Consider the following 14463-nt stretch of genomic DNA (forward strand, 5'->3'; position numbering starts at 1 on the left):
ACGAAAATAAAACCGAATCAAACCAAAAATATACATAAACCCAAACCATAGTAACCGAACTAGCATGGAATTTACAATAGTAGCCTCTAATAATACATTTGCCGACCTAAACAAAATACAAAAAACAAAAAAACATCTGAAATCAAACATTTGGAAAAGGTTATTGAGTCACACCAATCATAGAGAACCAAAGACTTGAACCCAAATCGTTTCTTCTTCTTCTTGTGTTGTTCAACAACGACGCCATTTACGTTTTGCCACATTTCTTCTTCTTCTTCTTCTCTCACTAATTTCAATTACCCACCTTTCGTAACAGTAGTATCTCTCTGACTCTGAGCGATGCAATGAGATTCTCCTTGATAACTCCGACTTCTTACCGATTCCATCATCCAAATCCGTTTCGATCTCTCGAATCAATTCCTCCTCTCTCAGTTACACGTCCTCGCGTCGAATCTGGATCTCCCTCTTCCTACAAGGTACGGTACATGTATTGATTGATTGATTGATATGGCCATAGCGTTCTGTATCTTTATCAAATATTGAATCTTTGAACTCGTGATTAAGAGATGCCCAATTTGATTTTGTATTTGACATGTTTGATCGCTTCTGCTATTTTATGCAGTTCATTGCAGCGAGCTTGCAGAGACATGGATGTAGCAATAGCATGAGACATAGCTCTGTCTCAGTTAGAGCATTTGATGATGTAATTTTGTAAAATCCTAGAGTTTTCTTCTTTCACAGATATGGTTTTTGACTACTACTATGTCTTGTATCAAAGTTGAGACTTCCCCTGTTCTTTGTTTTTTCTTAATAGGATTCATTTGATTTTTACTCTGGTGACATTGACATATTCACTGCTACATATTCGATTTCGTCGAGTGAAGGCGAAGAGAGCGATGGGGATTACGCGTTGAATGTAGTTACTGAAACAACTGCACAAAAGCTTGGAAAGTTTCCAAGAGGTCGCAAAAAGCACAGGCACGTTTCCTTGTTTCAGATTTTTAAGCCATGACACATCGTTTACTGCTACTATCCATTGAATCCCCTCTACCGATATGTCTGTTTCCATTGATCCATTTGGAGTGGGGATTGAATTCACTAGAATGTGTGTGTGTAGTATCAAGTGAATGAACTTAGGCTCTGGTGATTTGTTCACTTTAGAGATTCTTTCTAGTGGATGTCATAGCAAAGTGTTCTCTTGTGAACTTACAATGTTTTGACATTGCGTTGTTTCGTCTTATGCAGAATCAGATATGGGATTAATTTGGGGCTTTTGGCTTTTTTGTCACTGCTGCTTATATTGATGGACTCTTTTGCTTGGAAGATTGTTAGACTGCCTTTGCCTCCATATTTCTTAAGCCTGCCTTTCTTCATATCAGCGGTTTTAGTCACCTTAGCCGGTTATATTTTTGTCCCGCTTGTAGACAGATTGAAAGTGCATGAGCCAATTAGGACGCTAGGGCCAGTTCCACATAACCGTAGACCAACAATCCCGACAATGGGTGGGTTGTTTTTTGTTCCAATTGGTGTTGCTGTTGCAATAGCCTTGACTAAATTTTCGTCCATCGAAGTCTGTGGAGCAGCAGCTGCAACTGTAGCATTTGCAATGATTGGGCTAGTTGATGACTCCTTAAGCCTCTATAGTGAGAATAACATTGGTTTGCCTGCTAAAGTACAACTTCTTTTGGAGGTATTTAAGTAACTAAAGTTTCCTCTCTGTCTTATGCTTCAAAGCTTCTCCATCCTCTTAACTTGATCCCATCTGCATGCATCACAGGGAGCGGTTGGGACTTGCTTTGCATTGTGGTTGGAGACTGCAAGCATATCATCTCCTTATGGCATGTATAGCCTCTTATAACTAATCTGAACAACGCATATATGACGGTAACTCGCGTATCTACTTTCATATGAATGTACATGAGAATAAGTAATTTACATGATTATGTGCAAACCAATCCGCAAATTAGCTTTCTAGAGTTCTCTCAAAGCCTGAAAAAATGGGTCATTCAGAAGTTTATATAACGTCTTCTTGATTCTGTACATTTTTCCAGGAAAATGTTGATTCCTTTGCCTTCACCATTAGGTCTCGTTTGCTTGGGAAAACTTTACCTATTGTTGACATCTTTTTACTTCGTTTCTATGGGAAACTTAGTCAAAGCAACCGATGGTCTTGATGGACTGGCAGGAGGTATTGCTGCCTTGGCGTTCGTTGCAATGGCAATAGCGGTTCTTCCAATTTGCTCTGGTTAGTCCCAAATGATTATACTACAAAAAAGAAAAAAAATCATTTACTTTCACCTTAAGAAGATTCACAAATCTGGAAAGGTATTGCATACCAAGTGAAGATGGTTGTTGTGGCTCACTACTCTTAATCTTGTAATTGTAATTTGAGATCAGATCTTTCTGTATTTGGAGCTTCGATGGCTGGAGCTTGTTTTGGGTTTCTACTTCACAATCGATACAGAGCATCGGTTTCCATGGGGGATACAGGATCATTGGCTCTTGGTGGAGCTTTGGCTGCAATGGCTGCTTGCTCAGGAATGTTCTTTCCATTGTTCATATCATCTGGTGTCGCAATTTTAGAAGCTTCTTCTGTTATTATTCAGGTAAAGAACAGAATAGACTTACTAAGTGCTTCTCTTTCTTTAATCACAATCGCAGCTGCTGATGATAGATTAATTTGTTCCTGGCTCGCAGGTCGTGTATTACTCGGCGACTAAGCGCTTAAAGGGAAAAGGGCGTCGGATTTTCAAGACTGTACCATTTCATCATCACCTTAGACTCAGTGGTTTGAAGGAGCCAATGATAGTAACAATGGCATACGTTATATCCTCTTTACTCTCTCTTTCAGCAGCTTACATAGGTCTTATTTCTGCATAAGCTTCATTTCTTTTTGCTTCCTCTCAACCCAATTTTTGTTCTCATAATTTCTTTAAACAATGTAATATTTATAATAGTGACTGCTTACTTCATTTTATTTTTGGTTCAAAAATCCCTATAACTATTTATATAAAGAAATTATCTCCCATACATTTTAATATTATGAATGTTCTTTATGTTACTCTTACCAACTTGATACTTTAACAAACAAAACGATGCTAAGTTTTGCTATATTCTAAAGAAACAATAATTTTTAGAAGGACTTCGAAATGATCAAGACTTATAATTGTAAGATTTTTGTCATTGAAAAGACTACTTTGATAACAAAGAGAATTACAAAGAGAAAAGAGTTAAAGGGGAAAAAGTAGATATGAATGGACTGCTTACCAAAATTTCATTAGGTGTAAGATTTATATATAGTTTGTTAGTGTTTTAGTCGATGGAATTAGAGACTTTTTCTTATCCATGCATTTGTAATCATTTCGATGATCGTTAAGTCACCATGAGACATGAAAAGATAATGTTTAACAAAAAAAAAAAAGAGACATGAAAAGATAATACAGATTTATAAAAAGGAAAATTGTTGTTAGGTAATCTTCGCAATTCTCGAGATATGACAGAGATTATCACTTACAATTAACCTGTCTAAAATTCATTCTAGACTTAAAATATTTGGAACAGTGAACAGACAAATACATACATGCAAATGGTTTTTTTTATAGAAAAGAACATAAAAAATTAGTAATAATTAAAAGTTGTCAATTTACTAATTTAGTAATTTAACATAATAATCTACACATTCATATCATATATAATCATATATATAGTAGCTCAATGATGTGATCATTACAGTCATAAAGAGATTAATGAACTCTCTCATTCTATATATTATCCACTGATAGTCTGGTTACAAGACATTTTGCAAAGAAGCCCTATTAATCTATCTATGAGCATATTAAGCGTAAATTACATCACTAGAGCCAAGAACGAGTGGGTTATTTGGTTGCTTATGGGACCAAATTGAAAAACTAGTAGTTATTTAATTCCTTTGGTAACACATAATTAAAGTCCAAATCTCACACATGAGCATATATACACGCACATATGTGTGGTGCATGTATTTACTTATCAAGAAGAACATGGATGTGATCATGATTCAATTACATGAAGATATTAGATATGCAATTAAATTGAAAATCCCTAAGCATATAATATTTTACTTATTTTTTCTTAAAACCCTTTTGACTAGTTATATAATGACCATGATTATGTTGGATGGTATCTTGGATTTGGTGATTGAATTTATAACATCATGGAAAATTAACATTATAATTTTGAAATTTGGCCCATCCCTCCATGATCACATTGAATATAATTTATTTAACTAAGTCCTCAAAGCATTCCATTAAAAGCCTCTTTTGCACCACCCATCACATGCATCCTCCTTTCTATTTGTCTCTCTCCCTCTTCCATCTCACATATTCATTCCTTTACACAGTCATATACATGTACTCATATTTTTTTTAATGCATGTGTATATATATTCTATGAGTCTTGGTCAAATTTTCATAGATGGATGAACTGATTCAGTCATTTTGTGATTTGATATTCTTTTCAGCTGTTGAGACTGAGAGCAGAATGAATTTTTTTTGTTTTGTCTATTACATATCCATAAGTTTTTACGTTTTAGACAGACCCGAGAGATAGAGAGAGTTTAGAGAGATAGAGTTCAGAGAGTTTAGAGTTCAGAGAGATAGAGTTGGTGTCGAGAGTTCTTCACTTTTGGTCATCACCTCCTCCTCCAGAAGAGCCAAGAGCAGGCGTTCACTTGCAGTCCATAACCTTTCTTTTCTTCCTTTTGCTTTTCTCACTCTCTATCTCACACCAAAACAAACAAACAACATTGTCAGACTCTCGCAAGGAAAATATCAGAACACTCTCACGTAGCCCTCCAATCTGTACGAATCTAAGCTTTCTTCACAGCCAGCAAAGAGAAGAGAAAATGAAACAGTGATGGAACTTGATAGAAAACCTGATTTTAGCGGCATTTCGAGATACGTGAAATCTCTGAGAAGGTAGGATGGAGACTTTACTTTAACAAGTTTGCGGAGACCACGAATACCACGAATACCTTTGGTTCCACGGTATCCGACACCAACTAGCATCCGAGTCAGAGAAACAAACATGTAACGGAAAACGCCATTTGTTGTCCCGTGGCTGGACTTTACAACAGCCACGAGCTTATTCCTCTCTCTAGTAATCGCGACGACGATGATAGAGCGTAATCCCATGTATTCTGACCCATTACAGGAACAGCCAACATATATTCCCTGCAAGGTGCAGAACCAAAAATATAGGTCTAGATTAGGGAAAGAATTAAAAAAAAAAACAGAATCAATAGATAGAATCACTTACCGAGCCAATGTCATCCAATTCCGGACTGAAGAAATGGACATTGGCTGTAACGGGCTGTGTGCGCAACATTCTGTACAAATCTTTCAAATCATTAGACTCAATCACCTCCAACTCTTTAGGAATCTTGTCTAGCTGCGAAGGACACCGATCTCGTCGTTGGGAGACGCAGCTATATTCTGCATCGTCAGGACAATTGTCTAGGAGAGACACATTAAAGTTGGAAAAAATATCAATACACATGTCTATTTAATATAAAACAAGATTAAGAAAATTTCAGAAAATTATCTTACCGTGATCTAATTGGTTTCTAACAATACCAGCTGCAAGTTTCCAATCCCAAGTTTCAGTGACAGCATCTTCTTCTGGTTTTGTCTCTTGAACGTCCCACTGCAGGAAGATTTCATTATTAGGTGCACACATTTTTCTGTCGATACGGCTATATGGCGTTTGGGACAGAACAGCTTCTATTATAGCTTCATCCACTTCATGCATCTTCAAAAAGCTTTTTATCCACTCTGCCTTAGCAGGCTTTGGTTCTCCCCACTTGACCTTAGGAAGGTGCTGTGATGTAAAGTAGACAACCAATTTTAGATAAAAAAAATTCTTCCTGCAAAGACAACTAATTGAGCCAGTAAAGTTTCTTCAATACACAAACCTGAGACAAACGTGTAACAACAGGAGAAAGGGAACCAATAGCAAAGAATTTGGAGCTGGTCAACAGCTTGTTGATCCTAGGAAAAAACGATGTGAAGGAAGTAATCAAAGGGCCGGCTCCTGCATCCACCATCCTAGCCAAACACATTGCTGCACCAGATTGTACATCAATGTTCTCCTCTCCCATTGCATCCAACAACGGCTCCAAAAACAGAGCCACCAACGATGAGGCTGAACCGGCACTGGAACCTTCTTTCAGATAAATGCCAGCCAAAGAACCAATGGCATCTTGACATGTGAGGCTGGACTCAGTATCATCCAGTAGTTTAAGGACCTGACCGATGATTCTAGTGAGGAATGAAGCTGCCAAATCAGAATGTTTATTACAGACGTCGAGAAGATTAGGGAGGGTTTCGGCGGTGAGAGGCTCGACCAGCTTCTCTAGATCTTCGGCCAACATTGGAAGTTTTTTTTTTTAGGGTTTCTCTGTTTTTTCTTGGGTCAAAATCTTTAATATAAAACAGAACAGTTTTTAGGGTTTCTCTGTTATACTACTATATTCTTAATACACATTTATGATAGAAATATTACATACAGTTTTATATTGTAATAAGTTATTATGTAATAATATTATATTAAAAAGTTTCTGTATTTGGCTTTTTAGAAATATTACATACAATTTTATATAATAAGATAAGTTTTCTTTTCACTGTGGTTAGGTTCCTGTTCTTTTCCTTTTTAATTGTAGTTTATCGTCTGCTACCACCAAAGATACTAAACTATGGAATCATGTATATCTTTATTTGCATCTCTCTTCTTGCTTAGTTTTTCTAGTTTTTGTATCGAAATCTCTTATTTGATACCATGTAATATCATGTTCTCATCTATTATGTTTTCAAATCGTATAACAAAAACAAGAGCTTAGTAACAATGGTTTTGACCAAAAATAAAATAAAATGTAACAATGGCATACGTTATATCCTCTTTACTCTTTCTTATTTCTGCATAAGCTTCATTTTTCTTATTGCTTCCTCAACAAAATTTTTGTTCTCCTAAGTTCCTTAAACAATGTAATATTTATGATAGTAACTAGACTACTTCATTTTATTTTTGGTTACAAAGTCCCTATAACCATTTATAAAAAGAAATTATCTCCCATACCTTTTAATATTATGAATGAATGTTTTTTTTTACTCTTACCAACTTGATGCTTTAACAAACAAAACGATGCTAAGTTTTTTTTTTTTTTGATATATTTTAAAGAAACAATAATATTTGAATGGACTTCGAAATGATCAAGAAATTGTTAGTAATTAGATTTAGTTGTAATACTTTTGTCATTGAAGACTACTTTGATAACAAAGTGAATGACAAAGAGAAAAGAGGTAAAGGTGAAAAAGTAAATATGAATGGACCGCTTACCAAAACTTTCATTAGATGTCAGATTTATATATAGTTTGTTAATTAGTGTTTTAGTCGATGAACCTAGAGACTTTTATTTACCCATGCATTTGTAATCATCGTAAAGTCACCGCGAGACATGAAAAGATAATGCGGATTAATAAAAAGAATTTGCTGTTAGGTAATCTTCGCAATTCTCGAGATATGACATAGATTACCACTTACGAACCTTAATCTGTCTAAAATTCATACTAAACTTTAAAAAATTTGGAACAGTCAACAGACAAATACATACATGAATATTTTTTCTTTTTAATAAAAGAACATATAAAATTTAGTAATAACTAAAAGTTGTCAGTTTAGTAATTTAACATAATTAATGCACATTCATATCATAATCATATAGTAGCTCAATGATGTAAACATTACAGTCATAAGAGATTAATGAACGTCTCTCATGCTATATTTTACCCACTGATAGTTTGGTAACAAGACAATTTGCAAAGAAGCCTGTTAATGTAGTAGTGAGCATATTAAGCGTAAATTACATCATTTGAGCCAAGAACAAGTACTGAATTATTTGATTGCTTATGGGACCAAATTGAAAAGCTAATATTATTACTTATTTAATTCCTTTGGTAACACTTAAAGTCCAAAATCTCACACATGAGCATATACACACACAGACACGCACATATGTGGTTGCATGTATATACTTATCAAGAAGAACAAGGATGTGATCACGATACAATTACATGAAGCTACTAGATATGCAATTAAATCGAAATTCCCTAAGTATATAATCTTTATTTGCTTTTTTCTTAAAACCCTTTTTGACTTGTTATATAATGATAATGATTATGTTGGATGGTATCTTGGATTTGGTGATTGAATTTATAACATCAAGGAAAATTAACATTACAATGATCATATTGAATTTGGCCCATCCCTCCATGATCACATTGAATATCATTTATTTAACTAAGTCCTCAAAGCATTCCATTAAAAGCCTCTTTTGCCACCACCCATCACATGCATCCTCCTCTCTATTTGTCTTTCTCCCTCTTCCATCTCACATATTCATTCCTTTACACAGTCATATACATGTACTCATCTTTTTTTATGCATGTGTATATATATTTATTGAGTCTTGGTCAAATTTTCATAGATTGATGAACTGATTCAGAGAGAAGGAGAGAGATAAAGGAAAAACTTAGAGAGTGGTTTTTGTGATTTGATATTCTTTTCAGCTGTTAATTAAGATTGAGAACAGAATGAAAATTTCTAAATCTCTCCGGAAGGTTTTAATTTCTATACTCTTCTATCTTTCTTCTGATTCACCATTTGTCATCTGTTCATCTCTTGATGTCACCATTGATGACCATTCACCAAGTAATCTAAAGAATAAAGGATCCCTACATGACAAGGTATTTTTTTTTTTTTTTTTTTTTGAGTTTTTAAATGGTTCTTGTTTTCTTAGTTATAAAAACTCATATATCACCCTCTCTCTTTTTTTTTTTTTGTCTCTTATATATTACACAATATAACATTTTAATGATATTTACTACTATTATATATGGCAGATGAGTCATCAAATGATAAATAGCATAAAGCTTCATGGCATTCTCTTATGGGTTTCAATGGGATTTCTTATGCCAATGGGGATTCTCTTCGTTAGAATGGCCAATAAAGCTAGTGAAAATGGAAGAAAGCTTAAAGTGTTCTTCTATCTTCATGTCATTTTCCAGGTAATTTAACTATTAATTATTAGCTACTCCATAAGTACATCTAATAATGTAAACGGTACGTGTATATGTTTTTGAGAATTTGTATTATTCTCAAATACTGAATTATGATAAAGTATTTTACAAATGCAAATTGATCTTAGTTCCAAACTCATGATGACATCTCAGTGATCTCACTTTAATCATTTTCTCCACTTTAAATATAATGTCAAATATACTATTTAAGGGAAAATATATATGTTTGAAAAACAAGAAGCACTCATAGTTTTAGATTTTTTTCTTTCAATTTTAACAGCTAGATATATATATATGCATTGAAATTAATTTCAAAATAGATAGCTTATAAGGGAATTGCTTCTTGAATCTTCTACATAGCTTTGATGAGCCTTTGATCATGATTTCTTGAATGTTAAGGGAAAGAAACTAAGGACACACTATAATTACACTCTTACACACATACTCAAAATCGATGTGTAGTAATCAAATCAATAAATATACACATAAAATAGACAAATCAAAATACTTATTATATTTTTTAAATGAGCAGATAATGGCAGTGGTTTTAGCAACAATAGGAGCTATAATGTCCTTGAGAACATTGGAGAACTCTTTCGACAACAACCATCAAAGACTTGGCTTGGCTCTTTATGCTGCCATGTGGCTCCAATTCCTGACTGGTGTATTCAAGCCCTCTAGGTACGTTTACATGTACACGTACATAACTAAATATACATCTTTTTTGTAAACATATATATGTCTCACACTTATGGCGTTTCTTTTGGCTATATTGTAGAGGGAGCAAAAAGAGGTTGAAATGGTTCTTATTACATTGGATTCTTGGAACAACAGTGTCACTAGCTGGCATAATAAACATATACACCGGCATAAGAGCTTATCAAACGAAGACATCATCAAGTAGAGACTCGAGCCTTTGGACAATCTTGTTCTCAGCTCAAATCTTTTGTCTTGTCTTCTTCTATCTATTTCAAGACAAATGGGAACATTTTCAAAAGCAAAGAGTTGCTCTTGATGAATTGGATCATCATAATAATAACACAAATGCAAGTAATGACCAAATCATCCAAGTGGTAACAAGAAATGACCATCAAGAACCAAAGGTTATGGCTCCTCAGCCTTGTCGCAAAAGTAATGCACTTGTGAATCTGTTTAAATTGATTTGACTGGTGTGAAAGGTCAATTATATAAGGATTTTGTTCTATTTTTTTTTTTGGAAGTGATCTAAATATTCTTCTTTTTTGGTTTTTTTTTTTTGGTAGTGTTTTTATTTGTAATTATATTCCGTATATAGTATTTTAATAGTTCATGAAAGAATGATAAAATTTGTTTGGTATAGACTATAGAGTTACAAACAACATAAACAAATGAGTCTACAAATTTTGAAGAGGTGACGTCAATCAAAAACCTCCACTAGCGAGTGGTTTATGACGTGGGTTTTAATGTTTGGGCCTAGTCAAATGAAGACAGGCCCAAATTCAATAAAGAGAAGTAAGTGTAAAACTATATTTGAGGACAAAACGAACCAGAAAGATTCAAAGCTCTGCATTTTTGAGATTTAGAGAGAAGAAGAAGAAAAAGAAGATGAAGAAGATGGGAGGTGAAGAGGAGACAAATAAGAGGGTCACTGAATCGCTGGGATGGTTAACGGAATCTTCGATTATGCCAAAGAAGCATCGAGCCATCGAAGGTGTAGGTCCTTCTTCGATCATGGAGCTTAAAGCTCAGCTTTATAATTCTCAGGAAGAAGCTAAACTGACAAAGGATTTGAACGGATCCGATGCTCATTACCATCGCGCCAAGGAAAGGATTGCTGCGAAAGATTCTTTCTCCGCTAAAAACTCCGGCGTCGAGAGTCGCAATCTCAAGTAAGTCGGAGATTTATCGAACTTTGAATTTTTCATTTTGTTTTTGTTATTGCTGTCAATTTGGTGAAACGAGAAGATTTGGGAATTAGGGTTTGATATTCCCTTATTGTTTCTATTCTATAGATTAAGATTGGATACTTATTTGGTTTAAGTAGGATGATTGATCTGAACTTGAACGTAGACTAAGCAAAGAAGAATCTAACTTGGGATTAGGGTGATGTTGTAGAAGAACTTTGAATTGGTTGGGTTATATGATTTCTTCTGCATTTGGAAACGAGATGATTTGGGGATTAGGGTTTTGATCTTTACTTACTTTGTCTACCATTCTGATTAAGATAAGGTACTAGTAATCAAGCTTAGAATCTTTGGTCTAAAATTGGATGTCGATTAAGCAAAAACTACAGGATTATGTTATGCTGTAGAAGAATCTCAAATTGGCTGCTTCATAACCATCTTCATTAGTTTGAGCGTTTTGTTATGACTCAGAATCAAATTTAGCTTTTCATGAGGACTTATTTTGCTGCTGAACTATGTGATGTTACTTGAGTTTGTTCTTATATACGACAGTGCTTTTTGTATGTTTGTAATTGAAGGGACAAGATTGAACATAAAGCGGTAAAAGACGGAGCAGTTAGTTATGCCGCATTGGAGAAAAAGGCTCAGTTGTATGACAAACTTGTTAGAGGAGAGCTATCTGATGAAGAAGGCGAAGAGAAGTACTGTGTTGATTTCTTCAGGAAAGGCAATGAACATGAAGATCCAAAACCATCAAGCACTTACAGCAGTTCCATTTCAGCACCACCTGAAGATTTAAAACGAGAGGGTGAAGATGATGGTTCGCTGTTTAGCACCAAATTTGCTGGACTTGGACGCGCAATTGGGACAACTGATGTAGGTCAACATGTGCGCATGGTCAGGTAATTTCATTTCTATTTCCTCTCTCTGTTAATTATTTGTTTCATCATAGCTCATAGAAAGAAGAAAACAAGTCCATTGCTATAGATTTTTTACTCTGTTTTAGCCTTTTAGGAAGTGAATCAATCTATCTCTCTCTGATTGTCTCTATTGTTCATGGGAAAAATGTTGTGTAGGGAGGTTCATGAGGAAGTGAATCAAGCGAGAGAAAAGGCAACTGAGTTGAAGCAAAAGAGACAAGAGCAGGCAACAAATCGTCGGGAGAAACTCAAACAAGCTTATCTACGGAAGCAGCTCGAGAAACTAAAGGCTCAACAACAACAACAACAAGCAGAAGAGCAAAAGACTTGAATTTCGATTTTTTCACTTCGCCAAGCTTTTGGATTTTGAGTTTTGGCCTGACTGCGGAGAAGACAATGACTGAGTTGTGTCCACCCAACCTGATATGGCTGCAACTAAAAGACATAAGCCATTGTCGAAAATCCCCGACACTTCTTAAGGGATGAAGCTGTAATTATACGCTCTTAAAGAGATATATGTACTGTGGGTTGTTAAGTTGGGTTAATCAACAGATTTTACATCACCAATATATAGACAATGCCTATAAACTCTCTAGTAGTTGTTATATCCACTTACACATAGATAAGTACTTCACAATTCCCACTGGTTGAAAATTTCATACTTGTGCTTAATCGTTTACTAAGAATATATAAACAGCTAATCATGATATTAAAGTAAAGGACAGTTTGGCCGAGTGGTCTAAGGCGCCAGATTTAGGCTCTGGTCCGAAAGGGCGTGGGTTCAAATCCCACAGCTGTCATTTAGTTTTTTATTTTTCTACAGATTTTAATAAGATAAGACTTCAGAATTGGAAACTAGTGTAACACATGGATAGCCAAAAATAGCATCATCAAGTCCTTCACAAACGGATAGACAAACTTTTCATCTCTATGTGACTATTTTTCTCAAAACGAACCACCACTTCATTGTCTGGTGTAATCATTGTCTGGTGTTAATGTTATGCGGGTTATTCGCAATGAAATGGAAGGATACATATTGGTCCATAGCAAAAGAACTTTTACGTACCCATGTTAGAATGCTAAGATAAAGAGTTGGTTGTTGCCTTTGTAAGAATTGGAGGAAGTGTTAATAGTCTTCATTCTTCAATATATATGATAGTGTTATCTTCAGTGGGACTTGAACACAGAACGAAAGGCTAGTGAGTGGCCCAATCATCAAAATAAGACCGAATCAAAAGGAACAAAAAAAAGAAGAAGATAATGACTCGGATATTATAATATTTCCTTCCTTCTATATATACACCTTATTAACTCTTGTCACCAAAGAAATATACTCATTTCTACTAACCAACGAGGAAGAAGCAAAGATAATATATATAAGTATATAACACGAAAGTCTCACTTCTTTGGAACCTTTATATTCTTCGTTCAGGTAATGGCGGAAAGGTTGCCACTGATTTTGCTCCTTGGTTTTCTTTTGTTAGTATCGGGTAAGATTTGTTTTCTTGATTGATATACAACAATAACAACTATATTTTTGTTATTTGTGTTTCTCTTTCTAAGTTTAATGTTGCTCTCGCAGGAGTGTTGTCCATGACTATGAGTACGCTTACCATAGAGAACAAGTGCAATCACACAGTTTGGCCAGTTATATACTCATGGAACGTAGACTCACAGGTCTCCCCAACAGGCTTCAGTCTTACAAGAGGCGAGGCGCGAGCCATACAGGCGCCATCTTCATGGTACGGTCTTATCTCGGGTAGGACGCTATGCTCCACCGACTCAACAGGTAAATTCTCTTGCGCCACAGGAGACTGCGAGTCCGGAAAGATCGAGTGTCCCGGCTCATACAGTTGGGCTCCGGTGACTTATGTCTACTTTAGAATCGATGATGGTGGCATCAACAGCTACACCATCAGTGTTGAGTACGGTTACAACCTTCCGCTCATGGTTGTCCCTTCACAGCGTAGCCGGACATGTATCAGCGCCGGTTGTGATGTTGAACTGAACAAGACTTGTCCAAAAAATCTTATGATAATGTCCGGAAAAAATCCAGTTGGCTGTAGTAGCACATGTCAGGAATTTAATACCCCGGAGACTTGTTGCACCCTCGACTTCAAGTCAAAGCAAAACTGCAAGCCGACAGTGTACACTAGGAACTTCGAGCGAGCTTGCCCACTCGCTCAAATCTATGCCTATGATGATAATAATAGCACCGTTACATGCCTAAACTCTACTGACTACGTCATCACGTTTTGCCCTTCCTATAATTAATCCAGACAAAACCAAGTATACCCTCTGAGCTTTTTATTTCAATAATTTTGCTAGGGGTTGATTACGTCAAACATCACATGCTTTCAACGATTCATGTTCTTAATTAAGTCAATGTGTATTTTTCTTTCTTTCTTTTTGAATTATAAAGAGAATGAACAGTGTTCCCACCTACTTAATTAATATTACGTCCACTTGCACTGCATGAATCCAGACTTTTCAATATACGACAATAGAGACACTAATAAGAGAGAGTCAGAGAGATATTACCAGTATAAC

The 14463-nt window shown here is 35.4% G+C and overlaps 5 protein-coding genes and 1 non-coding gene across 7 annotated transcripts; 5 read left to right on the forward strand and 1 right to left on the reverse strand.

Annotated features, from left to right (window-relative positions):
• Positions 1-149: 149 nt before the first annotated feature.
• On the forward strand, positions 150-2977 carry LOC17880856 (phospho-N-acetylmuramoyl-pentapeptide-transferase homolog). The gene is made up of 8 exons (XM_006283557.2): positions 150-476; positions 623-703; positions 815-978; positions 1246-1690; positions 1778-1842; positions 2052-2245; positions 2398-2606; positions 2698-2977. Exons 1-8 carry the CDS (start codon positions 345-347, stop codon positions 2878-2880), a joined length of 1473 nt encoding a protein of 490 aa, XP_006283619.1. The 5' UTR covers positions 150-344; the 3' UTR covers positions 2881-2977.
• A 1567-nt stretch (positions 2978-4544) lies between these two features.
• Positions 4545-6144, reverse strand: LOC111829730. The gene is made up of 5 exons (XM_023779738.1): positions 5951-6144; positions 5586-5856; positions 5296-5492; positions 4913-5210; positions 4545-4754 (listed from the first exon to the last, which is right to left on the reverse strand). Exons 1-5 carry the CDS (start codon positions 6134-6136, stop codon positions 4705-4707), a joined length of 1002 nt encoding a protein of 333 aa, XP_023635506.1. The 5' UTR covers positions 6137-6144; the 3' UTR covers positions 4545-4704.
• Positions 6145-8355: 2211 nt separating this feature from the next.
• LOC17881021 (cytochrome b561 domain-containing protein At4g18260) lies at positions 8356-10370 on the forward strand. The gene is made up of 4 exons (XM_023778665.1): positions 8356-8777; positions 8934-9098; positions 9643-9791; positions 9889-10370. Exons 1-4 carry the CDS (start codon positions 8625-8627, stop codon positions 10274-10276), a joined length of 855 nt encoding a protein of 284 aa, XP_023634433.1. The 5' UTR covers positions 8356-8624; the 3' UTR covers positions 10277-10370.
• Positions 10371-10651: 281 nt separating this feature from the next.
• On the forward strand, positions 10652-12497 carry LOC111829503 (uncharacterized protein At4g18257). Its single transcript, XM_023778666.1, has 3 exons — positions 10652-10978; positions 11572-11895; positions 12070-12497. The coding sequence occupies exons 1-3, from the start codon at positions 10695-10697 to the stop codon at positions 12242-12244; spliced, it is 783 nt and encodes a 260-aa protein (XP_023634434.1). The 5' UTR covers positions 10652-10694; the 3' UTR covers positions 12245-12497.
• A 136-nt stretch (positions 12498-12633) lies between these two features.
• On the forward strand, positions 12634-12713 carry TRNAL-UAG. Its single transcript has one exon. It is a non-coding gene; the product is annotated as a tRNA-Leu (tRNA).
• Positions 12714-13248: 535 nt separating this feature from the next.
• On the forward strand, positions 13249-14358 carry LOC17880553 (thaumatin-like protein 1). Of its 2 annotated transcripts, none has more exons than XM_023779902.1 (2): positions 13249-13345; positions 13496-14358. In XM_023779902.1, the coding sequence occupies exon 2, from the start codon at positions 13507-13509 to the stop codon at positions 14185-14187; it is 681 nt and encodes a 226-aa protein (XP_023635670.1). In that variant the 5' UTR covers positions 13249-13345; positions 13496-13506; the 3' UTR covers positions 14188-14358. The 2 variants fall into 2 exon arrangements, with proteins under 2 accessions (XP_023635670.1, XP_006286284.1); XM_006286222.2 differs by having other exon boundaries at positions 13253-13403.
• The last annotated feature ends 105 nt before the right edge of the window (positions 14359-14463 follow it).

This window comes from Capsella rubella, unplaced genomic scaffold, assembly GCF_000375325.1.
Source record: "Capsella rubella cultivar Monte Gargano unplaced genomic scaffold, Caprub1_0 scaffold_7, whole genome shotgun sequence".
NCBI classification, from domain to species: Eukaryota; Viridiplantae; Streptophyta; class Magnoliopsida; order Brassicales; family Brassicaceae; genus Capsella; species Capsella rubella.

Excerpts from the sequence above, each read along its gene's own strand:
- LOC111829503 (XM_023778666.1), top strand. The coding sequence starts at position 10,695 with ATGAAGAAGATGGGAGGTGAAGAGGAGACAAATAAGAGGGTCACTGAA. Across the intron at positions 10,979-11,571 it reads GTCGAGAGTCGCAATCTCAA|GGACAAGATTGAACATAAAG; the intron begins GTAAGTCGGAGA and ends TTGTAATTGAAG. Across the intron at positions 11,896-12,069 it reads CAACATGTGCGCATGGTCAG|GGAGGTTCATGAGGAAGTGA; the intron begins GTAATTTCATTT and ends AATGTTGTGTAG.
- LOC17880856 (XM_006283557.2), top strand. The coding sequence starts at position 345 with ATGAGATTCTCCTTGATAACTCCGACTTCTTACCGATTCCATCATCCA. Across the intron at positions 1,691-1,777 it reads AAGTACAACTTCTTTTGGAG|GGAGCGGTTGGGACTTGCTT; the intron begins GTATTTAAGTAA and ends CATGCATCACAG. Across the intron at positions 2,246-2,397 it reads GGTTCTTCCAATTTGCTCTG|ATCTTTCTGTATTTGGAGCT; the intron begins GTTAGTCCCAAA and ends ATTTGAGATCAG.
- LOC17880553 (XM_006286222.2), top strand. The coding sequence starts at position 13,349 with ATGGCGGAAAGGTTGCCACTGATTTTGCTCCTTGGTTTTCTTTTGTTA. Across the intron at positions 13,404-13,495 it reads TTTTCTTTTGTTAGTATCGG|GAGTGTTGTCCATGACTATG; the intron begins GTAAGATTTGTT and ends TTGCTCTCGCAG.
- LOC111829730 (XM_023779738.1), bottom strand. The coding sequence starts at position 6,136 with ATGGGAGAGGAGAACATTGATGTACAATCTGGTGCAGCAATGTGTTTG. Across the intron at positions 5,857-5,950 it reads TTGTTACACGTTTGTCTCAG|CACCTTCCTAAGGTCAAGTG; the intron begins GTTTGTGTATTG and ends TTTACATCACAG. Across the intron at positions 5,493-5,585 it reads TAGAAACCAATTAGATCACG|ACAATTGTCCTGACGATGCA; the intron begins GTAAGATAATTT and ends TGTCTCTCCTAG.
- LOC17881021 (XM_023778665.1), top strand. The coding sequence starts at position 8,625 with ATGAAAATTTCTAAATCTCTCCGGAAGGTTTTAATTTCTATACTCTTC. Across the intron at positions 8,778-8,933 it reads AAGGATCCCTACATGACAAG|ATGAGTCATCAAATGATAAA; the intron begins GTATTTTTTTTT and ends TATATATGGCAG. Across the intron at positions 9,099-9,642 it reads ATCTTCATGTCATTTTCCAG|ATAATGGCAGTGGTTTTAGC; the intron begins GTAATTTAACTA and ends TTAAATGAGCAG.